This window comes from Sabethes cyaneus, chromosome 2, assembly GCF_943734655.1.
Source record: "Sabethes cyaneus chromosome 2, idSabCyanKW18_F2, whole genome shotgun sequence".
Taxonomy (NCBI): Eukaryota; Metazoa; Arthropoda; class Insecta; order Diptera; family Culicidae; genus Sabethes; species Sabethes cyaneus.
In genome coordinates, this window is record NC_071354.1 from 93,449,899 (window position 1) to 93,475,523 (window position 25,625).

General features: G+C 41.2%; 1 protein-coding gene across 1 annotated transcript; it reads right to left on the minus strand.

Annotated features, from left to right (window-relative positions):
- Positions 1-23,434: 23,434 nt before the first annotated feature.
- On the minus strand, positions 23,435-25,374 carry LOC128735697 (sphingomyelin phosphodiesterase-like). Its single transcript, XM_053830181.1, is given in 3 exon segments — positions 23,435-23,773; positions 23,843-24,817; positions 24,868-25,374. Coding segments are annotated over 3 exon segments (1,821 nt in total).
- Between the last annotated feature and the right edge of the window lie 251 nt (positions 25,375-25,625).

Genomic DNA, 25,625 nt, shown 5'->3' on the forward strand with positions numbered 1-25,625 from the left:
TTGCTTCGAGAATATTTAACTATTTACTTTCACACCTTACCGCTTGTTACACAGCAGAAAATATGGCACATACGCAAAAATTACTGTTTTATTTGTATGAGAGTCCTTATCCTCCTAGCACAGGGGTGAGGGGTCTCAAACCATCATAAAATAAATTGATGCCTCCAAACACCCCCACATGCCAAATTTGGTTCCATTTGCTCGATTAGTTCTCGAGTTATGAGGGAATTAGTATGAACTTGGAGCTATCGACTGTTGAAGATTCACGAATTTGGTTTTTTTCCGGCTGGACAGTCAATTGGCAAAGCAAAACGACACTTTATTTTTTCTATGCCCGACGTTTCGATGTATTTGACATCTTTTTCAAGGGGTTCTACAACATGAAAACATGATTAACATTTAATTTTTACATAAAACAATGAACATCATACAGAACCACGTATCGTCTTTTGTCTGGTGGCTTCTGTTGAAGGCTTAAACTAGTCACATCTACTTGCAATACTAGCATTAACCGAGCTTAAAAATGTAATTTTGTTATTAAAAAAAAACTTATTTTAATATCGATTTTTCATTAAATGCCGAACAACTGTAAAACTCACTGTATCTGAACGAAATTTTGGCGGATCGTTTAAACATACACCCTGGCTGAATCGGCACACTGCTTGGCTATGGCTACTGTGTAGATTGGATATTGTACGTGAAAGGCTATTGTATGCTGTTGTTGCTGCTTGTTGTTCTGTGTGTGCGTGTTGAGTGAGATGCTTGTTTTGATTTGGTAGTTTTGATCGTGTGTAGAATAGCAGCGTATGTGGAACTGAGACAGTCAACATCTGATCGCTTATTGACTGTATGGTCGGTGTTTGTTATGTGACAAACTTCCAAAATCGGCAGTGCTGTTTGGCGACGATGTTGATCCACTACTCTGGTATCATCTAGTGCAAAACGGTGTCGGGTGTCTATGCAGTGCGCAAGTAAAGCAGTTTTTTCCCTCAGGTTACTTAGTTCGTGGGTGATAGTTGGATTACTTCGGCTTGTTGCATCGATGAGCGCTTCCATCTGCTTGATGTTCGATCGATGGTTGCTGATGCGTTTTTTTAGCTGATTTGAAGTTAATCCGACATAGCTGGCCTGACAATCCTTGCACGGAATGCGATAGATAACATTCGTTTTCATTTCTGTTGGAATATTGTCTTTTGTGTTTGTAAACAGTTTTTTGACGTAGGACTACGTCTTTGTTTACTATACTGGGACTGGGTAGCACTTTGTGAAAACGAAAATAGAAGTGTAACGTTTGAATGAAAGATTTCAAATGCCAATAACTACTAAACTACTGAACGAAACTGAACAATTTATATGTCGTTGGATAGATAAAATGACCAGCAATTTTTATGAGGGTAAAAGAGCAATTTTAAGGGGGGCGTAAAAGGGGGGCCTCCTATACAAATGAAACACAAATTTTCTCAAAACTCGAGAACTAATCAAGCAAATGGAACCAAATTTGGCATGTGGGGGTTTCAGAAGGCAGGATAATTTTTCTACGGTGTACTGAGACCTCTTCTCCTTCTTAGAGGGGGGGGCTCCCGTACAAATGAAATACAAATTTCCTCAAAACTCTAGAACTAATCAAGCAAATGGAACCAAATTTCGAATGTAGGGGTTCCAGAAGGCAAGAATTTTTTCTATGGTAAATTGAGACCCCTCCCTTCTTTAGGAGGGAGGGCATACAAATAATATTCAAATTTCCTCAGCAACTCGAGCATATTCGAGCAAAAGGAACCAAAGTTGGCTTGTGAGGGTTTTTGGAAGTAAGATGTTTTTCTATGGTATAATGAGACCCATCTGTCTTTTAACAGGGAGAGGGGGGATTTTTTCTATGGTGGATTAGAACCTTTGCTTTCTTTAAAAAGGGGAGGTCCGATACAAATGAAATACAACATTCTTCATAACTCGAGAACTAATCAAGCAAATGGCACCAAATTTGACGTGTAGGTTTGTTTGGAGGCATGAATTTTATTATTTTATGATGCTTTGAGACCCCTCGCCCCTGTAATAAGAGGCTAATTCATTACCATTTCAACCTTTATGATGCACACAAGTGATTTTTAAAAGAAATTTCTATGTCTCAAAGGTTGCAGGCGTTGTACTTATGAACCCCCGTCCACGTATTTTCAAAGCCACCATTGCATTAAATGAAGAATTGAATCTGAATATTTCGCTCTTCTCTTTTAAATATTCACTTAAACAATGGCACTCACAGATTGTTATAAACATACATATGCCAGAAATGCAGTTTACATTAGTCTTTAATCTGATCATCTGATATAGTCCTACGTCACCGTTTCGTACAACCCTTAGGGCTGTATACCTTGTGGTTTTTATTGTGAATTCGTTTCTTGTTGCTAAACTGATGTTAGGAAAATCAGTCCGAAACGTCTTTTTTAAACGGCTGGTCAGTTTTTCCACGTAGATCAACGGTTTGTAGATGATTGGTTCGGGTGACTGTGCTGGAACAACAACGGCTCGCGATGCAGTGCTGTTGAGGCAACGATGAATGAATGTTGTGGGATAGTGGTTGATTTTTAGCTGTTGTTTAATTATCTCGTTTGTAGCTTCTTTGGTCAGGTTTGTACTGAATTCTCGCACTCGACGGATGAAGTTGTTTACCATGTTAGTCTTCATATGTAATGGATGCGTCGAAAAGTAGTCAATGAAACGACCCGATGCCATGGGCTTGCAGTACCATTCAGTCTTAATTGATTGGTCTGGTTGACGAATTACAACCATGTCGAGAAAAGGAAGTCTCCTATTCTGTTCTTTCTCACAGGTGAATTGTAGGTTGCTGTTATATCGGTTGAATGTGTCAAGAATCTCTTCTACCTTGTCTGCTGGTACAACCAGGAAAAGATCATCCACGTACTTTTTTACAACAGGTATTTCGCAACGTATCTCTTTGATCACGTTTTCTAAGAGCGTTTCCATAACTAGATCAGCAACAGTGGGTGAGATCGGATTTCCCATTGCAGTTCCGAATATCTGCTTGACATATTTTCCTTTATACGAAAAGTAGCTACATTCTAGACAAAACGTAACTATTTCGAGAAACAAGTCTAGGTTTATGTTGGTATTCACTTTGATACTTTCCCACCGTTGAAAGATTGTACGTATTACCAGCTCGCGTGGAATGCAAGTGAATAGTGATACTACATCGAACGAAACCAAAATATGGTTTTCTGGTATACAGACCGTGTTAATGTAGCTGCAGAAAGTGAAGGAATCAGTAATGTTGTATTCACTGTGGATCGATTCTCTTAGTATTCGGCCAATGTATTTTGATAACATATATGACGGTCCACCAATATTTGGAACGACAGGTCGAAGTGGAAGGTTAGCTTTATGGACTTTCGGAAGACCATATATCCTCGGGCATGCGGCCGACTGTGTACGTAATTGTTTAGCTGTTTTTTTATCAATGAGCTTTAGGTTTTCCAATCTGCTAACGATGCTGTTGTTTTGTTGTTGGTAATATCGGATACACACACATATAAACCTGTAAGGCAAAACCCAACTGCTGGTTACTGCTGGTAAAAAAGACGTTTCGGACTGATTTTCCTAACATCAGTTTAGCAACAAGAAACGAATTCACAATAAAAAAACTGTTTACAAACACAAAAGACAATATTCCAACAGAAATGAAAACGAATGTTATCTATCGCATTCCGTGCAAGGATTGTCAGGCCAGCTATGTCGGATTAACTTCAAATCAGCTAAAAAAACGCATCAGCAACCATCGATCGAACATCAAGCAGATGGAAGCGCTCATCGATGCAACAAGCCGAAGTAATCCAACTATCACCCACGAACTAAGTAACCTGAGGGAAAAAACTGCTTTACTTGCGCACTGCATAGACACCCGACACCGTTTTGCACTAGATGATACCAGAGTAGTGGATCAACATCGTCGCCAAACAGCACTGCCGATTTTGGAAGTTTGTCACATAACAAACACCGACCATACAGTCAATAAGCGATCAGATGTTGACTGTCTCAGTTCCACATACGCTGCTATTCTACACACGATCAAAACTACCAAATCAAAACAAGCATCTCACTCAACACGCACACACAGAACAACAAGCAGCAACAACAGCATACAATAGCCTTTCACGTACAATATCCAATCTACACAGTAGCCATAGCCAAGCAGTGTGCCGATTCAGCCAGGGTGTATGTTTAAACGATCCGCCAAAATTTCGTTCAGATACAGTGAGTTTTACAGTTGTTCGGCATTTAATGAAAAATCGATATTAAAATAAGTTTTTTTTTAATAACAAAATTACATTTTTAAGCTCGGTTAATGCTAGTATTGCAAGTAGATGTGACTAGTTTAAGCCTTCAACAGAAGCCACCAGACAAAAGACGATACGTGGTTCTGTATGATGTTCATCGTTTTATGTAAAAATTAAATGTTAATCATGTTTTCATGTTGTAGAACCCCTTGAAAAAGATGTCAAATACATCGAAACGTCGGGCATAGAAAAAATAAAGTGTCGTTTTGCTTTGCCAATTGACTGTCCAGCCGGAATTAGTATGTTATTTGCAATGGAGCCCCCCTCCTGTAGAGGGAAGGGGTCATAATCCACCATAGAAAAAATTCTTGTCTTCTGAAACCTCCACATGCTAAATTTGGTTCTATTTGCTTAATAAGTTCTCGAGTTATGAGTTTGTATGGGAGCCCCCCCCCTCTCAGAAGGGGAAGGGGTCTCAGTACACCATAGAAAAAATCCTGCCTTCTGAAACCTCCACATGCCAAATTTGGTTCCATTTGCTTGATTAGTTCTCGAGTTTTGAGAAAATTTGTGTTTCATTTGAATAAGAACCCCCCTCTTACGCCCTCCTTAAAATTGCTTTCTTGAAATTGCTTCCCCATAAAATTGCTGGTCACTTTATCTATCCAACGACATATAAATTGTTCAGTTTCATGCAGTAGTTCAGAAGTTATTACAATTTGAAATCTTTCATTCAAACGTTACACTTCTATTTTCGTTTTTACAAAGTGCTACCCAGTCCTAGTATAGTAAACAAAGACGTAGTCCTACGTCAAAAATGTGATTGTGGCCTGATGAAACTCTTGATGAACCTACGAACTCTAAGAAATGGATATAACAGATATACAAAGAACGAGCATTTAGGAAATTTGAACTTGTCTTCTGATATCAAATTTATTGGAATGTTTGAGTGCATTTATTACAATACAGTAAATTAAAAATTTACGTGACAAACTTTTGCAAAATGTCAAGCTTTGTCGAATTGAGTTTTTTTCGGTGAAAATAAAAGCTATGATGCTTTCAGCGGACGTTTCGACTTACTATCCTTTAGTCATTGACTACGCATTAAACATCTATTCTCACTTCTCACATTGTTCTATAACTATAACAGTTAGTAATAGTTATAGTGGACGACGCAGTGAGAATAGATGTTTAATGCGTAGTCAATGACTGAAGGAGAGTAAGTCGAAATGTCCGCTGAAAGCATCATAGCTTTTATTTTCACCGAAAAAATCAACTAAAGTTATACATAAAATTCACGGTGACGAACTCTAACAATATTTGTTGAATTGAACCGGCAGTCGTGGTCCAACGTGAGGCCCTAGTTAGTGAATCTAGGCACAGACCTTCATACTTTTCGTGATTTCTACCAGCACTTATTACTTCAACGTTGCGTAGTCCTACGTAAAACATGCGGTGTCTTGAAAACAACTTTCCACTTTTTGTTTCTCGAGACTGGGGCAAAACTGTAAAAATATTAAAACATCAGAGGGCAAACTAACATCAGCAATACACTTAGGTAGGTGATTTGTTTACGACACTGTCGAAGCAAAGCACAATATGTTAGTTAACGTTAGTTATGGTACAACTAGACAACGAACGAGTGGAGTTTGGTGAGAAATCAGACAAACTGCTAGACTTTTCGAGAAAAAAAAATTAAAATCACATCATAGTCAGAATCACCCCCACCTACCCTACAACCAAGAGTGTCGCCAAGCATACAAAAATTAGTAGGGGAATTCTGGATAAAATTCCCAGTTGGGGAAAAACGCGCCACTGCAATATTATACGCATATCTATACACTTTTCAACAGTAATTATGGTGCTATTCGCTTCTATTTCTCATTATTAACTCGTGTGTATCATAAAAGTTTCCTGTATTACATAAATCATACAAAAAATTAAAAATTTATTACAGTGGCGCGTTTTGTTCCGACATGGCATTTTAGCACCTGTTCCCCTACATGTTGCATAGACGCAGCGAAAAATAAGCGCGAAATCTAAACTCACTGTTGCCGATGGTACGCACAAATTCACTTCTCGAACTGACAGACCTAAATTAAATACGCATTCTGCACGCAGTTACATAAGTGCGTCAACGGTTCACTGGCTACACTAGCTGCAGAGCATGCGACATGACATAGTTTCGAATCCCTGCCCAGACGCGGGGAAGCATTTTTTTTTTATTTTTTAAATTTGCTATACATGCGATTTTTGCTTTGTTTTTCTGAATTTTCCCAGAACCCGGCAGTTCTGTCCAACTTTGTCCTGCTAACTTTATCTAAAGCTAGCAGTTCATTTTCTTTTTTGCTCAATTTTTCATGGAAAATGACGTCCAAAGTTACCAAAGTTATGTTTTTCCTGGAGCATCTAATGAGCATTAAATGATGGCCGTACTTGGGTAGCTCTATCTGCACCGGAAGTGCCATTTCCGAACTTTGTCCTGCTAACTTTATCTAAAGCTAGCAGTACATTTTCTTTTTTGCTCAATTTCTCATGGAAAATGACGTCCAAAGTTATCGAAGTTATGTTTTTCCTGGAGCATTAAATGAGCATTAAATGATGGTCGTACTTGGGTAGCTCTATCTGCACCGGAAGTGCCATTTCCGAACTTTGTCCTGCTAACTTTATCTAAAGCTAGCAGTACATTTTCTTTTTTGCTCAATTTTTCATGGAAAATGACGTCCAAAGTTATCGAAGTTATGTTTTTCCTGGAGCATTAAATGAGCATTAAATGATGGTCGTACTTGGGTAGCTCTATCTGCACCGGAAGTACCATTTCCGAACTTTGTCCTGCTAACTTTATCTAAAGCTAGCAGTACATTTTCTTTTTTGCTCAATTTTTCATGGAAAATGACGTCCAAAGTTATCGAAGTTATGTTTTTCCTGGAGCATTAAATGAGCATTAATTGATGGTCGTACTTGGGTAGCTCTATCTGCACCGGAAGTGCCATTTCCGAACTTTGTCCTGCTAACTTTATCTAAAGCTAGCAGTACATTTTCTTTTTTGCTCAATTTTTCATGGAAAATGACGTCCAAAGTTATCGAAGTTATGTTTTTCCTGGAGCATTAAATGAGCATTAATTGATGGTCGTACTTGGGTAGCTCTATCTGCACCGGAAGTGCCATTTCCGAACTTTGTCCTGCTAACTTTATCTAAAGCTAGCAGTACATTTTCTTTTTTGCTCAATTTTTCATGGAAAATGACGTCCAAAGTTATCGAAGTTATGTTTTTCCTGGAGCATTAAATGATCATTAAATGATGGTCGTACTTGGGTAGCTCTATCTGCACCGGAAGTGCCATTTCCGAACTTTGTCCTGCTAACTTTATCTAAAGCTAGCAGTACATTTTCTTTTTTGCTCAATTTTTCATGGAAAATGACGTCCAAAGTTATCGAAGTTATGTTTTTCCTGGAGCATTAAATGAGCATTAAATGATGGTCGTACTTGGGTAGCTCTATCTGCACCGGAAGTACCATTTCCGAACTTTGTCCTGCTAACTTTATCTAAAGCTAGCAGTACATTTTCTTTTTTGCTCAATTTTTCATGGAAAATGACGTCCAAAGTTATCGAAGTTATGTTTTTCCTGGAGCATTAAATGAGCATTAAATGATGGTCGTACTTGGGTAGCTCTATCTGCACCGGAAGTGCCATTTCCGAACTTTGTCCTGCTAACTTTATCTAAAGCTAGCAGTACATTTTCTTTTTTGCTCAATTTTTCATGGAAAATGACGTCCAAAGTTATCGAAGTTATGTTTTTCCTGGAGCATTAAATGAGCATTAAATGATGGTCGTACTTGGGTAGCTCTATCTGCACCGGAAGTACCATTTCCGAACTTTGTCCTGCTAACTTTATCTAAAGCTAGCAGTACATTTTCTTTTTTGCTCAATTTTTCATGGAAAATGACGTCCAAAGTTATCGAAGTTATGTTTTTCCTGGAGCATTAAATGAGCATTAAATGATGGTCGTACTTGGGTAGCTCTATCTGCACCGGAAGTGCCATTTCCGAACTTTGTCCTGCTAACTTTATCTAAAGCTAGCAGTACATTTTCTTTTTTGCTCAATTTTTCATGGAAAATGACGTCCAAAGTTATCGAAGTTATGTTTTTCCTGGAGCATTAAATGAGCATTAATTGATGGTCGTACTTGGGTAGCTCTATCTGCACCGGAAGTGCCATTTCCGAACTTTGTCCTGCTAACTTTATCTAAAGCTAGCAGTACATTTTCTTTTTTGCTCAATTTTTCATGGAAAATGACGTCCAAAGTTATCGAAGTTATGTTTTTCCTGGAGCATTAAATGAGCATTAAATGATGGTCGTACTTGGGTAGCTCTATCTGCACCGGAAGTACCATTTCCGAACTTTGTCCTGCTAACTTTATCTAAAGCTAGCAGTACATTTTCTTTTTTGCTCAATTTTTCATGGAAAATGACGTCCAAAGTTATCGAAGTTATGTTTTTCCTGGAGCATTAAATGAGCATTAAATGATGGTCGTACTTGGGTAGCTCTATCTGCACCGGAAGTGCCATTTCCGAACTTTGTCCTGCTAACTTTATCTAAAGCTAGCAGTACATTTTCTTTTTTGCTCAATTTTTCATGGAAAATGTCGTCCAAAGTTATCGAAGTTATGTTTTTCCTGGAGCATTAAATGAGCATTAATTGATGGTCGTACTTGGGTAGCTCTATCTGCACCGGAAGTGCCATTTCCGAACTTTGTCCTGCTAACTTTATCTAAAGCTAGCAGTACATTTTCTTTTTTGCTCAATTTTTCATGGAAAATGACGTCCAAAGTTATCAAAGTTATGTTTTTCCTGGAGCATTAAATGAGCATTAATTGATAGTCGTACTTGGGTAGCTCTATCTGCACCGGAAGTGCCATTTCCGAACTTTGTCCTGCTAACTTTATCTAAAGCTAGCAGTACATTTTCTGTTTTGCTCAATTTTTCATGGAAAATGACGTCCAAAGTTATCGAAGTTATGTTTTTCCTGGAGCATTAAATGATCATTAAATGATGGTCGTACTTGGGTAGCTCTATCTGCACCGGAAGTGCCATTTCCGAACTTTGTCCTGCTAACTTTATCTAAAGCTAGCAGTACATTTTCTTTTTTGCTCAATTTTTCATGGAAAATGACGTCCAAAGTTATCGAAGTTATGTTTTTCCTGGAGCATTAAATGAGCATTAAATGATGGTCGTACTTGGGTAGCTCTATCTGCACCGGAAGTGCCATTTCCGAACTTTGTCCTGCTAACTTTATCTAAAGCTAGCAGTACATTTTCTTTTTTGCTCAATTTTTCATGGAAAATGACGTCCAAAGTTATCGAAGTTATGTTTTTCCTGGAGCATTAAATGAGCATTGGGTAGCTCTATCTGCACCGGAAGTGCCATTTCCGAACTTTGTCCTGCTAACTTTATCTAAAGCTAGCAGTGCATTGTTTTTTCCTATGAAACAATGGAGCATTAAATTCGTCGTTAGGAGCATTAATTAGCATTAATTGAGCATCAATTAACTGAATGTTGCTACTAATGTTCTGCTAACTTTGTACTGCCAGCTTTAGGGACATCTGGAAGTGCGTGAACTTTGGCACAATCTCACCCCTTCTAGGGGTGCCAAAAAAATTAAGTTAGACTAAAAACCTAAATAGTGAACATTAGCATGTTTATAAACAATACACATAAATATCAGTATAAAGTAGTTCATATGGGGCCGTCCATGAACTAAGTGGACTATTAGGGGCAGGGGGTCGGCCAAAAACGACGCATCCTACAAAAAGTTTGAACGAAAATAACCCGGAGAGGTCTGAAATAACTAAAAATGAGTTCGTAGTCAATGGACAGCTTTTATATAGCCAGTAGCATTTCTAGGGTTAACAAGGGGGAGATATATGAAGGGGTGTATCCTAAGGGGGCATACCTATTTGATCATTTAACAAAAGTAACCATTACTTCGTTCGAGAACCCGCGGCCGCAAAACATGTGGCCTATCCCACCCCCTTCCTCCTTCTTAAAACTGGCAGTTTATACACGGTATAATATATTCGTCTTATATTAGTGTGTTTATCTGAAATTTCCAGAGAAAAAGTAAAAATTTTACATTTTTTAGCAGACCTATGATGCTGTTTGCTCCAAAATGGATGATGCAATCTAATCTGTCGAAATATTGTGCTCAATAGTAAAGAATATGAGTATACTGGCGTATTTTTGTTGTGTATGTAGAATCCATAAAATGGATCGATCATTATGGCTTGGCACAATCTCACCCCCGTGAAGCTTGAAAAGTACAAAGTTTCGAAAAATATTATTTTCGTAATCAAAAGACAGACACATTTGTAATTAACCCATTTTTAATCATCCAACGCATAATAACTTGTCAATACATAGTAAATGATTAGTTTATATACCTTCAAAATAGCAAGTTGATGCGATTTCTTGTTTGGGTTGGTTTATGCGGGACATTTTTTACAAGCGTTATTTCCGAGTATTTTTGATCGCGAACTTTGAAACCCTGTTTAGGCTAAATAGTTTGCTAATATTATCTGTGTTCCATTCTAAGTTATAAATAAATATGTTATGTTCATCATCATTTTGAATTTAGATTTCTTTTTTTAGTTTCTATAGATATAATAAATTTTCACAAATAAACATTTTTGGTTTTTGGAACAATCTCACCCCCGTGGCACTATCTCACCCCGGATGGCGGTACCAATATATTTGCAGTTCGGTGACAATCATTCCATTAGCCGTCCATCATCGGCCACAGAATCATTAATAACGACGATGCTTCCACTGATAATACGCTAACGCTGCTGGCTGGCGAAGCTGAATTATATGGTAAACAAGGATGGGATTAATGTTGGCACTGCAGTCTAGCCTTGAAGGATATTTCATAAGATAAGCCCATAATCTGGCGAGAACACTGACTATCGATGTTGCTCGCTGAGTGTGTACTGGGATTGAATGCGTCGTTTTTCATTTTAATCTGCCCACAATTATTTCTGTGTAGACTTGAAACATGCTGGAGTCGCGTTGTTCTTTATGGAAGTACATTGATTATTAAGCCTGACATTGTTTGCGAATTAATCGTAACAACGGAGAAAAGTTAAATATTTACGATAGTTACCTGCTGCTGGAATGGATGTTGAGATAATTTCTTCAACTGATTGACAATTTCAAAGTACGAAAATTCAAATTAGTTCGAACATTACGTCGAACGTCTAAGATAAAACATTTCAACGATTCCAACTATCATACTTCAGCTCTGTATAGCTCTAATTCGGATAAGCAGAATTTAATTGAAAGTTTTAATTACAAAGATCCAAAGGAAGGATAAATACTTCGGTTACCCGTTCCCGGTCTCCACTTGTTGTACTAGGCAAACAAGGCTGAGTTGCAGTGTCTTGCTTGAGGGTTATTCTGCTTTTTCTCTGCAATCTGATGTTATTTCAGAAACTATACAGGAAAGATTTCCACTTATTCCAACAACACGTTGAATCTCAATTCACCGGACACCGAAACCAGTTTCCATTTTATGGCGATAGAATGGCTGCGTATCGATCAGACTGCAGCTGAGGTAACTGCAACAGATGGATTGGGAAAGTTAAAGAAAGCAACCGGCAAGAAATAAAAACACTTTTTTACGGCTCTCGCTTCGACCGGATTCTGTGATACTACTCGGCAGCAGTAGCAGCTTAGCCCGGCTTGGTGTTATCATACCTATACAGCCGGAAGTCATGGAAAATAAAAACACACAGAACAATCTTAAGACGACCCGGTAAATCGAGCGCAGCTCTATACTATATCGTTAGCAATTGCCGGTATCTATTGGCGATGTAGTTAAGCAGGAAAAATCGGCAAACAAAGAGTAAACCAATCATCAAATCGTTATACAATCTAAATAGATTCACTAGTTGTCCAATGATAGATAGTCAACCACCGACAAACCGACATGACATCCCATGCATTTTCCTAAGAAAATTTGTGTCTGAAAATTTGTTGAACAGTAACACTGTTACCTACTATAAAACGAATCATTATTTTAGATTTAGAAAAGTAAAAAAGTAATTACATGACAGACCCCAAAATAAATAAAAACACACTAAAATCAACTCGATGGCACTTAAGGTTACGCAGACCCATCTGTCATAATGTTGAACGATTTGAGGCCTTTGCGTCACGAGTCAAAATGTGCAGAAATAAGAATGGGGGTATTTTGACATATGACAATAACGTCATCCGGGAATACTTGCGACACTTTTGAACTTTGACTTGGTATAACTTTCGAAGTGTACCGTTTAGGTACAAGTGTAAGTAGCTAAAACTTACATAGTGGTTAGTACTTTTGATTTATGTTTATGAGAAAAAATATCAACTAACAATAAGTGAATCTATACAATGAACTGAAAATAGGGGTGTTGCAAGTAACTCATTAAACGGGGTTACATGAAACACTTTTCTGATTTTTTGTTTTTTATGATTTTAAATTTGATTTCAAACCGCGAATGACTATTTTTAGATATTTTGAGTGTGTTTGCAGTAAAACAAGAGGTACTGGAGACATTTCTGCTTCCCAATTTCGTCTATCCCATTTTTTAAAGATATTCGGTGAAAATGCAGCATGGAGCCGAACTTCAAATTGCCGTTTCAAGGCACGTGGAATTTTTCACAATTTTAATTTTTCTGGAGTAGCAGTAGACAAAATAACATCGTACAGACGCAAACTTACTCTGTACATACTGTCTATCACGGTAATTATCTGTTTTACAAGTGCTGCAAGCCGCGCCGTATTGGAAGTAACAACACGAATTCATCGTTCCTTCTCCAAGTTCAAAATATAAACAAAGCTCAAAGTTGTTATTCGTTTGCTTATATGATGCACTAAAATTGTGTACTAAGTTAGGAAATAAACGATAAAAAATAATTTCTTGTCAATGAACTGACGCAACTTTGCATATTCATTTTACCTACTCTGAAAATGAAATTACTTTCCAATCTTATAAAAACAAGCGAACAAATGATATAATGGATTAAACTCAACTAAACAGTAGCTAAACGTCCCTTCTTTAAAACGGCATAGACTACAAATAGTTATGTTAACAAACAAATCCGTTAGAGCTGTCAAAAGTGCGATGCGCAGAAGTGTGCAACTAGCCCCGGTGTTGCAAGTATCCCCGGATGACGTACCTGGATCAAAAGGACCAAGTTTAGACCAAGATAGCGATAAGGCGGCTTTACTAGCAACGGAGGTAATCTCAACGATAAGTGTAGTTAAAGAAACCGTCCAGCGCCAGCGGCTGAAAAAAAAAGCAAGGCAGCACCTTGTGGCAAATTCTCCGCGCAGTATCACGAATTCCAAATCCCCATGCGTCACTCTTTCATCGACTTCAAAGCCGCATATGATAGTGTTAATCCAGAAAAGCTTTGAAAAACTATGGACAAAACGCCTTTCCGTGAAAGATGACCATATGAATAATGACTACAATAGTTGGGATTCAAAAACAAAGCAAAGCTATGGATATTTACATCCTTAAGAACTTGAGTCTTCTTTACCGACAGACTTCGCAGTCGGTTATCAGAGTATAGGGCAATTACGTGGTTAGTGTAATGATCTTACTGACTGTATAGCAGCCACCACCCAGCCGAGATTCGAACATACGACGACTGGCTTGTCAGTGCAGCATCGTGCCCCGAAGCTAACTGGACTTTTACTTTTACAAAGTGATGGGTTTCCTGTCAATTCTTGTGCTAGAAAGTGTCTGTGAAATTAAAAGTCATATTTTCAATAGGAGTAATACCTATTATGGACTCTATAAGCATTGGCGGTTGAATAAAGTCGTACAAAGTACATCTTTTGCTAAACCCTAGCTCGACTTGTTTTCCTATCTGGGAATGAAATACAGACATTGCTCGAAGAAGATATGCGAGCACTCGAAATTTCAAACGGTACATATTAAGATTCGTTTCTGGTGGTAAGTTAGAGAACGGTGTATGGAGCCGAAGGACTCGCGAACTCGCGCGCTTCTTCGACGAACTTAGTATTCAGAAGGTGGCTAAAGCTGAACCAATATGCTGGGCCGGGTATGTTTTTAGGATGTCAAACAATTATATTGCAAAAATAGTGTTTGCAGGGAATTTCATCGTAACAAGACGAAGAGGCGATCGAGGTGGTAATAGACCAAGTGTAGGAAAATCTGGCTAGCACTGGGTAACGGCAAAACTTGAGCCTAGCAGCCATGAGCTAAGTCATGAGAGGCCTTGTCACGAGTTGTCAGGACAGCGAAGTAAGTAAGCTTCGGAACAACAAATAGTTCCATTCACTTTGCTCATTCAAATACCTCTCTTCGATATATTGATAATCTTGGATCCCGTACCCCTTGAGATCAATACGTACATAGAGCATTAGGTGAGGAGTGGAAAGATGGATTTATCTAACTCATCTACAAAAAAGGCGACAAGTAGGACTGTGAGAACTATCGTGTGGTCACCATTTTCAATCTGGCCTACAAAGTGTTGTCCCAAATCATTTTCCACCGACTATCGCTAATTGCGATCAAATTTGTGGCAATTTATCAAACAGGCTACGTTTAAGGACGATCAACAGTGGACCAAATGTTAACACTGCGGCAGATGCTCCAGAAAAGCTACACACAGAATTCACAGAATTCCTACGCACTATTTGTTCAAAGCTTCAAAGCTGAATATGATTCCTTCAACCGAAAAGAGGTATAGAAAACCATGGACGAGCTAGGAAGCTGGCCATAAACTGGAACCGAGAGTGACCGACATCGTATGTGCAATAGTGTAATGATCTACAGTGATGAGCTTGACGAATTTATGGATTACCTATGAATGGCCGAATCACGAATGGCCGAATCACAAAAGGCCAAAACACGAATGGCTGAATGTCATATTCGGCCAAAAATTCACGACCTTTAACCTGCACAAACGTTGGGTACATGCTGTCCTTACTCGCTACCGCTCGTTCGGACTTAACTAAAGGATAATCCCTACAGTCAGTAAACCTGAGAAAAATGCATACTCTTAAATAGAAGTGGTTTCTGCGTCCATTTCGCCTTGAATCATTTATGAAACATTTGCGACTAACACGGTGGAAAGGTCTCGCACCTTATAATAAATGTAATTCATTTGCGCTTAGGGGAAGGAAGAACTTTCAATCATCTATACTTTATAGTCAATAGTTGTGTTACTTATTTTGTTTATTACTTACTAGCTGACCCGACAAACTTCGTATTGCCACAAATTAACCTGTGTTGTACATAAATCATGAATCTCGGATGATCTTTGTCACTATCTCGAGTTTTGCAAGCCCCCCAGTGGGCGGCGCTTCCGACGGCGGGTCACCGGCAACACTCACGACCGGCTCGTCCTGAATGATCTAGTGTTACTATAGATAGTTTTTGTGGTCTTGTTATTGATTAATGTTTTATGGAAGAGTCTCGAATTTCTCGAGTTGGATTAGTTTTTGAGTTTCGCAAAAATTTCTGTTTTATTTGTATGAGAGTCCATATCCCCCTACCACAGGGGTGAGAGGTCTCTAACTATCATAAAATAAATTCAAGACTCAAAAATCTCCTACATGCTAAATTTGGTTCCATTTGCTTGATTAGTACTCAAATTATAAGGAAATTTGTATTTCATTTGTATGGGAGCCCCCCCCCCCTCCTAAAAAGGTAAGAAGTCCTAATTCATAATGGGAAAAATGGTTGCCTCCAAAAACACCCACATGCCAAATATGGTTCCATTTGCTTGATTAGTTCTCGAATTATGAGGAAATTTGTATTTCATTTGTGTAGAAGCCCCCCCTCTTGAAGTGTGGAAGGATCCTAATTCACCGTAGAAAATATTTTTGCCTCCAAAAACCTCCACATGCCGAATTTGGTTCTATTTGCTTGATTAGTTCTCGAGTTATGGGGAAATTTGTATTTCATTTGTATTGGAGCCCCCCCTCCTAATGTGGGAAGAGGTCCTAATTCATCACAGAAAAAATTCTTGCCTCCAAAACCACCTACACGCCAAATTTGGTTCCATTTGCTGGATTAGTTCTCGAGTTATGAGGAAATTTGTATTTCGTTTGTATAGGACCCCCCCTCCTAAAGTGGGGAGGGGTCCCAATTCATCATGGAAAAAAAATTGTCTCCAAAAACACACATATGCCAAATTTGGTTCAATTCGCTTGATTAGTTCTCGAGTTATGAGGAAATTGGTATTTCATTTGTACAGGAGCCCCTCCTCTTAAAGTGGGGAGGGGTCCTAATTCACCATAGAAAATTTTCTTGCTCTCGAAAACCTTCACATGCCAAATTTGGTTGCATTTGCTTGATTAGTTCTCGAGTTACGAGGAAATTTGTATGGAAGCCCCCCCTCTTAAAGGGGAGAGGAGTTATAATTCCTCTTATAAAGAGGGGAGGGGTCTCAATTCACCATAGAATAAATTCTTGTCACCAAAAAAACACCCACATGCCAAATGTTGTTCTATTTGCTTGATTAGTTCTCGAGTTAGGAGGAAATTTGTATTTCATTTGTGCAGGAGCCCCCCCTCTTAGAGTGGGGAGGGGTCCTAATTCACCGTAGAAAATTTTCCTGCCCTCGAAAACCTTCACATGCCAAATTTGGTTCCATTTGCTTGATTAGTTCTCGAGTTATGAGGAAATTTGTATGGAAGCCCCCCCTCTTAAAGGGGAGAGGAGTTACAATTCCCCTTATAAAGTGGGAGGGGTCTCAATTTACCATAGAATAAATTCTTGTCACCGAAAACACCTACATGCCAAATTTGGTTCCATTTGCTGGATTAGCTCTCGAGTTATAAGGAAATTTGTATTTCGTTTGTATAGGAGCCCCCCCCCCACTTAAAGTGGGGAGGGGTCCCAATTCATCATAGAAAAAAATTTTGTCTCCAAAAACACACACATGCCAAATTTGGTTCCATTTGCTTGATTAGTTCTCGAGTTATGAGGAAATTGGTATTTCATTTGTACAGGAGCCCCCCCTCTTAAAGTGAGGAGGGGTCCTAATTCAACATAGAAAATTTTCTTGCCCTCGAAAACTTTCACATGCCAAATTTGGTTCCATTTGCTTGATTAGTTCTCGAGTTATGAGGAAATTTGTATGGAAACCCCCCCTCTTAAAGGGGAGAGGAGTTATAATTCCCCTTATAAAGAGGGGAGGGGTCTCAAATTACCCTAGAATAAATTCTTGTCACTGAAAACACCCACATGCCAAATTTGGTTCTATTTGCTTGATTAGTTCTCGAGTTATGCAGAAATTTGTGTTTCATTTGTATGGGAGCCCCCCCTCTTAGTGGGGGGAGGGGTCTCTAACCATCACTAAAACCTTTCCTGGCCCCAAAAACCTCTACATGCAAATTTTCACGCCGATTGGTTCAGTAGTTTTTGATTCTATAAGGAACACAGGACAGACAGACAGACAGACAGACAGACAGACAGACAGACAGACAGAAATCCTTCTTTATAGGTATAGATTTGATTCAAGTTACTAGTCGTCAATTCATGTTTTTATTGAATAATTATTCAGACATTTCGAAATAATTCGGCTTTTCGTGATTCGGCCATTCGTGATTCGGCCTTCCGTGATTTGGTCTTTCGTGATTCGGTCTTCTGTGACCGTGTAAATTCGGCCATTTGATTTTCGGCCATTCGGTACCAGCCCGAATTTGTCTACCTTGGCTCACTACCCAAGTAACAATTTGGGTTTTATTACACTCTTATGATAGCATTTAAACTCAAAATTGGTCTTCAAGACGGCCAAAAGAGTATAATAAAACTTACATTGTTGCTTGGGTAGTAACGGCGGACAATGACACCAGCCGTGATATTCGGAGGCGTATTATCAGCGGAAATCGTGCTTATTATGAGCTTTACAAGCTATTGCCTTCCATCAGACTGAGCCCCCTTACAAAGTAAATTCAGTGCAAGACGCTCATTAGACCGGTTGCTCTCTACGGGTATGAACGCTGAGGACGGAGTATGGAGGCGGAGTATGAACCATGAACTCACACAGCTCTATGGTGAACCCAGTGTTCAACAGGTGGCTAGAACTACACGGATACGACGGGCAGGACATGTTGCTAGAATTCTGCATAATTACCCTGCAAAAGTGGTGTTTGCTCTAAATCCGGTAGAAATGTGTTAGGACGGCACACGAATTAACCCTTAAATGCGCAATGTTGCTTTAAAACAACATAGTGAAAAACATCCCCAAAGTAAATTATTTTTACCACCTTTAGATAATTAAGTTTTTTTAAATGATTTTTTTCAGAGTGCGCATTTAAGGGTTAACTAAGTAGGTAAGTATGTAAAGCATTACATCATCAGACGTAATGGTAGAAAATGCGGCAAAGCAGATTCAAAGAAGGTCAGTATGGTATTAAACCGAGAAATCAAGGATTTAGGAGGAGTTGAAACCAGGAAAGTGTAGTCTACCCATCTATGAAAAGGGTGATCGGCTAGATTGTTGTAATTACCGCGGCATTACGCTGGTCAACGCCGTCTACACGATACTCTCCTAGATTTTGTTGCGTCGTCTATCCCCAATAGCAAAAAAATTCGGAGGACAGTAAGACAGGGGGTCCGTGTTATCACCGTTCAAATTTTTACTCTGCGACAAATTCTCCAGAAATGTCGGGAATATAACGTGCCAATGCATCATATTTTCGTAGATTTCAAGGCAGCATACGATACAATTGAACGCGAACAGCTATGGTAGATAATGCACGAGTACGGACTTCCGGACAAACTGACGCGGCTGATCAAAGCTACCCTGGAGCGAGTTATGTGCTACGTACGCTTTTCGGGGGCATTCTCGAGTCCTTTCGAATCACGCAGCGGGTTGCGGCAAGGATATGGACTGTCCTGTATGTTATTCAGTATCGCTATTGAAGGTGTAATCCGGCGACATCAAAACGAGAAGAACGATCTTCAGCAAGATTAGCCTAGTCTTCGAAGATGAGCTCAAAATCATTACTAGAAACCTTGAGACGGCGGAAGCAATCTATTATTTATTATTTATTATTTTATTATTTAGGTGGCTTGCCGTCCTAAGACAAAGCCTGTTGAACAAAATTTCTCCATGTAACTCGGTTGAGGGCTACCGCTCTCCAATTCCGCGGACACCGGGTACTCTCCGTCAGATCTCGCTCCACCTGGTCTAACCATCTTGCTCGCTGCGCTCCTGGTCGTCTTGATCCTACCGGATTTGAGGCGAACACCATCTTTGCAGGGTAGTTGTCCGGCATTCTTGCAACATGCCCTGCCCATCGTATCCGTCCAGCTTTAGCCGCCTTCTGGATACTGGGTTCGCCATAGAGCTGTGCGAGTTCATGGTTCATCCTACGCCTCCATACTCCGTTCTCCTGTACGCCACCGAAGATCGTTCTTAGCACTCGTCGTTCGAAAACTCCGAGCACTCGCAGGTCCTCCTCGAGCATTGTCCATGTTTCATGCCCGTAGAGAACAACCGGTCTAATAAGCGTCTTGTACAGGGTGCACTTTGTACGGGGACTTAGTCTGCTCGACCGCAATTGCTTGTGGAGCCCATAGTAAGCACGACTTCCGCTGATAATACGCCTCCGAATCTCACGGCTGGTATCATTGTCCGCCGTTACCAGTGAGCCAAGGTAGACAAATTCATCGACTACCTCAAACTCATCGCCGTCGATCAATATACTACTGCCCAAGCGGTGTCGTTCGGCCTCGGTTCCGCTGGCCAGCATGTACTTTGTTTTAGACGTATTTACCTTTAACCCAATCTTTTCTGCTTCGCGCTTTAGTCTGGTGTACTGTTCAGCCACCGCCACAGATGTTCTGCCGATAATATCCATGTCATCGGCAAAGCAGACGAATTGACTAGATTTGTTGAATATCGTGCCCCGCGTGTTGATATCCGCTCGGTTCATAACACCTTGTAGCGCTATGTTGAACAGCAGGCATGAAAGACCATCACCTTGACGAAGCCCTCTGTGTGATTCGAACTTGACAATCCACCCGAAATCCGAACACAGCACTGCGTACCATCCATCGTAGATTTAATCAGTTTGATGAGCTTCCTGGGGAAGCTGTTTTCGTCCATGATTTTCCATAGCTCTTTCCGGTCGATGGTATCATATGCGGCCTTGAAGTCAACGAATAAATGATGCGTGGGAACTCTGTATTCACGGCCCTTTTGGAGGATTTGCCGCAGTGTAAATATTTGATCCGTTGTAGACCGACCTTCGACGAAGCCGGCTTGATAAGTTCCCACAAATCTATTCGCAATTGGTGATAGACGGCGGAAAATGATTTGGGACAGCACTTTATAAGCGGCATTGAGAACGGTGATCGCTCGATAGTTCTCACAGTCCAACTTGTCGCCCTTTTTGTAGATCGGGCAGATAACCCCATCTTTCCACTCCTCCGGTAGCTGTTCCGTATCCCAAATTCTAACAATTAGTCGGTGTAGACAAACGGCCAGCTTTTCTGGTCCCATTTTAATAAGCTCCGCTCCAATGCCATCTTTTCCAGCTGACTTGTTGTTCTTTAGCTGCATGATGGCTTCCTTAACTTCGCCTATCGTTGGGGCTGGCACCTCTTCCCCGTTTGCTGCACCGTCGAAATCGCTTTCCCCGCCGCCATGGTTTTCCGCCTGGGCGCCATTCAGGTGTTCGTCGAAGTGCTGCTTCCACCTATCCGTCACCTCACGATCGTCCGTCAGAATACTGCCAGTCTTATCCCGACACATTTCGGCTCGCGGCACAAAGCCTTTGCGGGATCCGTTCAGTTTCTGGTAGAACTTCCGCGTTTCCTGAGAACGATGCAGCCGCTCCAACTCCGCATATTCCTGCTCTTCCAGGTTGCGCTTTTTTTCCCGAAAGATTTGGTTTCGCTGCATCTTCTTCTGTTTGTGTCTTTCCACGTTCTGACGTGTAGCACTGCGCATCTTGGCCGCCCGCGCAACGTTCTCCTCATCCATCACCCTCCTACATTCATCGTCAAACCAATCGTTCCGCTGATTCCGGGCCACATGCCCGATGGAGCTCTCCGCTACACTGCTGATGGCTGTTTTGATAGTGTTCCAACAGTCCTCGAGAGGGGCTTCGTCCAGCTCGTCCTCTTCCGGCAGTGCAGCTTCGAGTGAATGCGCGTAGTTTGCGGCGACGTCTGGCTGCTTCAGCCGCGCGAGATCTAACCGTGGCTGGCGTCGGTACCGAATGTTGTTCACAACGGAGAGTCTTGGGCGCATCTTAACCATCACTAGGTAGTGGTCCGAGTCAACGTTAGCGCTTCGATAGGATCTGACGTCGATAATGTCTGAGAAGTGCCGACTGTCGATCAAAACGTGGTCGATCTGTGATTCTGTCTGATTTGGTGACCTCCAGGTGTACTTATGGTGGATTCTGTGCTGGAAAAAGGTACTACGTACGGCCATATTCTTGGAGGCGGCAAAGTCGATAAGTCTTAGGCCCATTTCATTGGTTCGCTGGTGTGCACTGAACCTTCCAATCACCGGTTTGTATTCCTCCTCCTGGCCGACCTGAGCATTGAAATCCCCGATGACGATCTTGATATCATGTTTTGGGCAGCGGTCGTATTCACTCTCCAACTGCGCGTAGAATTCATCCTTGTCGTCATCGGTACTTCTGAGGTGAGGGCTGTGCACGTTGATGATGCTTATGTTGAAGAATCGGCCCTTGATTCTCAACCTGCACATTCGAGGATTGATTGGCCACCACCCAATCACCCGTTTCCGCATCTCGCCCATCACTATGAAAGCTGTACCCAGCTCGTGTGTGTTGCCGCAGCTCTGGTAGATGGTATGTCCATCTCTGAACGTACGTACCGTTGAGCTCTTCCAGCACACCTCCTGCAGCGCTACGACGTCGAACTTGCGGCTCTTCAATACGTCGGAGAGCACTCGAGTGCTCCCTTGGAAGTTGAGAGATCGGCAGTTCCACGTCCCGAGTTTCCAATCCATAGTCCTTTTTCGTCGCGTGGGTCTATTCCGATTGTTCCAGTAAGAATATATTTGTTCTTCGTTCCATGCTTTAATATTTTTCGTGGTGACGGCTTGCAAAGCCTGCTACACCAACCCCCTGTTTCGCCGGAGGGCCAACGAAGCTCGAAAGAGCCCTCCTTTCCTGTCAGCATACGACCCTGGCTTCCACCGGGGTTAGTTACCCGATCTCCACCAAAGTTGCTCGTATCCCGGCTGGTACCACGAGGCGGTAGGAATAGGAGTTGCTGAATAAGAGGCTATGAACCACTGTAGGGTCTATTTTATGCCTACACGTGCACAAGGCACCGACGGTACGCATTATTCAGCCGTTTACCAGCCCGGAAGCAATCTACGCCAGACTAAAAACGGAGGCCAGGAGGGTAGGATTACAAATCAGTGCGTCGAAAGCCGTTTATATGGCAGGCTCCAGAGAAAGCAACGTTTGCCTCCTATGGACAGTGACTATTTTGGAATTTCGATTAAGGAGCATACGTTGCCGCACAAATCTGACTATGTACAAAACGCTAACCAGACCGGTAGTCTTTTACGGACTTGCGACAGTAACTTAGCGTATGGAACACATACGTGCACTTGCCGTATTTGAACGAAAGGTGTTGTGGACTATTTTTGGCAGAGTACAAACGGATAGTGGAGAGTAGCGTAGGTGTATGAGCCACGAACTGCAGGCATTACTTGAAGAGATTCCCATCGTACATCAGGCGAATTTTGGGAGACTACTGTGGGCTGGCCGCGTCGCAAGGATGCCAGACGATTGTGTGAAACCCGTTCTCTTCAAGAGCCCCACCGGCAACAGGAGGAACAGATGAGCCCAACGTGCTAGATGGCTTGACCAGGTTAAAGCCGACTTACGTGTGTCGAGGCGCGCAGTGACTAGGCGACGAGAAGCCCATGATCGAGTATAGTGGAGAGTAATTCTTTATACGGCAAGAGCGGCGTGGCTCTCAGCTGATAGAAGAAAAAGGTATAGAACCAATTCGAGCGTGAATCCAATTTTAAGAACTTTAATTATTTATTACTGCCAATAATAAAATACGATTCCTTCACTCTTTTCCGTGGCGTAGATTTAACTCTATTCTTGTAATTTTATTAACCGAAAAACGTTTCCCTCAGCTCGTCGCATTTCACATTTTCACCCAGCTCGGTTACGACAACTTGACACAGATGATCGAGCAAGCAATCATCATTGCATCCTGCTGCCAGTGACGGGTCTCCCATCTTGACTTTAAACTCCCAGTACTGGCGCAGTTCGCTCCGTCCGGCCGGTGTACCAAGACGTTTAATCATAGTATCAGCCTCGGCTGGACTCAGGTTATGCATACCGAACGCCTCGGCAAAGGAGTACAGCTTATACCACTCCGGACGACGGTCTGGGAATCGGTTTGCATCGGTCAAGTTGAAGATGTATGATTCGAAGTCGGTCACTTGCTGTAAAATAAAATATTCGCATGAGTAAAATTAATAACTACGAGTATTTGGTATGATAATGTGACTAACGTATGTTTCCGGATCTACATAATAGACGACGTAATTAAGATTAACGTTTCTGTAAGCTGTCGCACTACCTCCGTTCCACGCCACATTGATCGCATACTGCGGATTTTCTCGTGAATAGTACACATTGAACTCATCCCGATGCGTATGTCCATGAAACATTCCACTAATGGTGTTGTGGAATCGTTCGATAATTCGTCGAAACTCTCGCTGGCACACGAAAAAAGTCGATCTGGTTGAGCTGTACGGAATGTGAGCAAGCAGATGAACCTTTTCGTTGTTTCGCTCTGCATGTAATAAAACGTCATGCACCCACTGGAGTTGACTTGCAAGGTATCCCGGATTCCATAAAATCCACCAATTGTAGTGGTAGCAAACCTGAGTGTTGACGACAACAATTCGCAATCCAGACCTTATTAGTGTCGTATAGAAACCGCCCTGTTGGATAGTAGTTTTAGTCGATTGTGGCAGTCAGTGTCCCCAAACATCTGCCAAGTAGCTGTACAACCATCCTACCGAGAATTCCGGACGATTTGAAATGTTTGGTGCGAAAACGTTTGATGGGTGGGCTTCATGGTTGCCTATTGCATTGTAAACTGGAATGTTGGGAAATGCTTCCAGAAGTTTATTGTGCAACCGATTCATGGTACGAATATTATGGCCGATTGAGGTTTCCCAAAAGCCGTGGTCCACTATATCGCCCGTGTGGTATATGTATGCCGCATCCGGATGGTGCTCGACAATGTGATCAATAGTGTCTTCGACAGAGAACCACGGAGAGTCGCAGTCGCGATAGTCTCCCCAGAACCCGGCACCATTCACGGGGTTATCCGGAATACCTTGATCATTACGGCAGCAAGCCGGTCGATTACAGTTGGCATTAAAACCGGCTTCGTATTTGGAATCGTAATGAAGATCAGTAATTTGTACTATTTTAATGTCATTTTCACCCCGCGTGTTTGGAAAGTGTTTTGATTGCTGAAATGTAGTTTTATTAGAGGGCACAGGACTTACAGTTTCAAACCTACCGTAATTGGCTCTCCATTCGCATCGACGTTTACTGACCAGTCGAGAAACTCAGGGTCACTGATAACGCATGCCGATGATTGAAAAACAACACCGCATACACTGTCCGCTTGTAACGTGGGTCGCTCGTCAAAGATGTATAGGAAAAAGTCGATGTTCAAATCTATTACTCCGAAGCAAACGTCCGGTTCCTGAATCTGCAGACTGATGCACAATTCATTTGCTGTAGCGAACATATCCACTCTGGTTGCTCCGGCCAATCGCTGCTGAATCAGTTGCGATACCATGGATCTACAAAGAATACAGAACTCTGTTTGTCGTTCGATTGGGAGATCTTCGAGGCCATTCCGACGTTCTTCGTCTGTTAACTTCCAAACGTCAAACAATTGCTGTAGGCGAACTGTCTTCTCGCGAGTCTGCAGCCACAGTTGGAACTCCTTTTGAAATTCTTCTAGTTGGGAAATATCTTCTATAAAATATATGGTCGAAAAAAAATCTTCACTAACCATATTGTTGATGTAGCAAATCAACCATTTGAAGGGAATCTTTCTGTTCTATTTGATATCCATACGCGATTGTTGCTAACAAACTAGACAGCCATATTGTTGCTGTTAACTTCATCATGACTACCGACGACCGTCTGATACGAAAGAATTCTGCCTAATAGCGGTATAGTATGCTGAATTGCTATCTCCTAAGCATAAAAAAATGTCAACCTTTATCGACAGGCTTGTCATTGTTATCGAAACAATGTTCATTA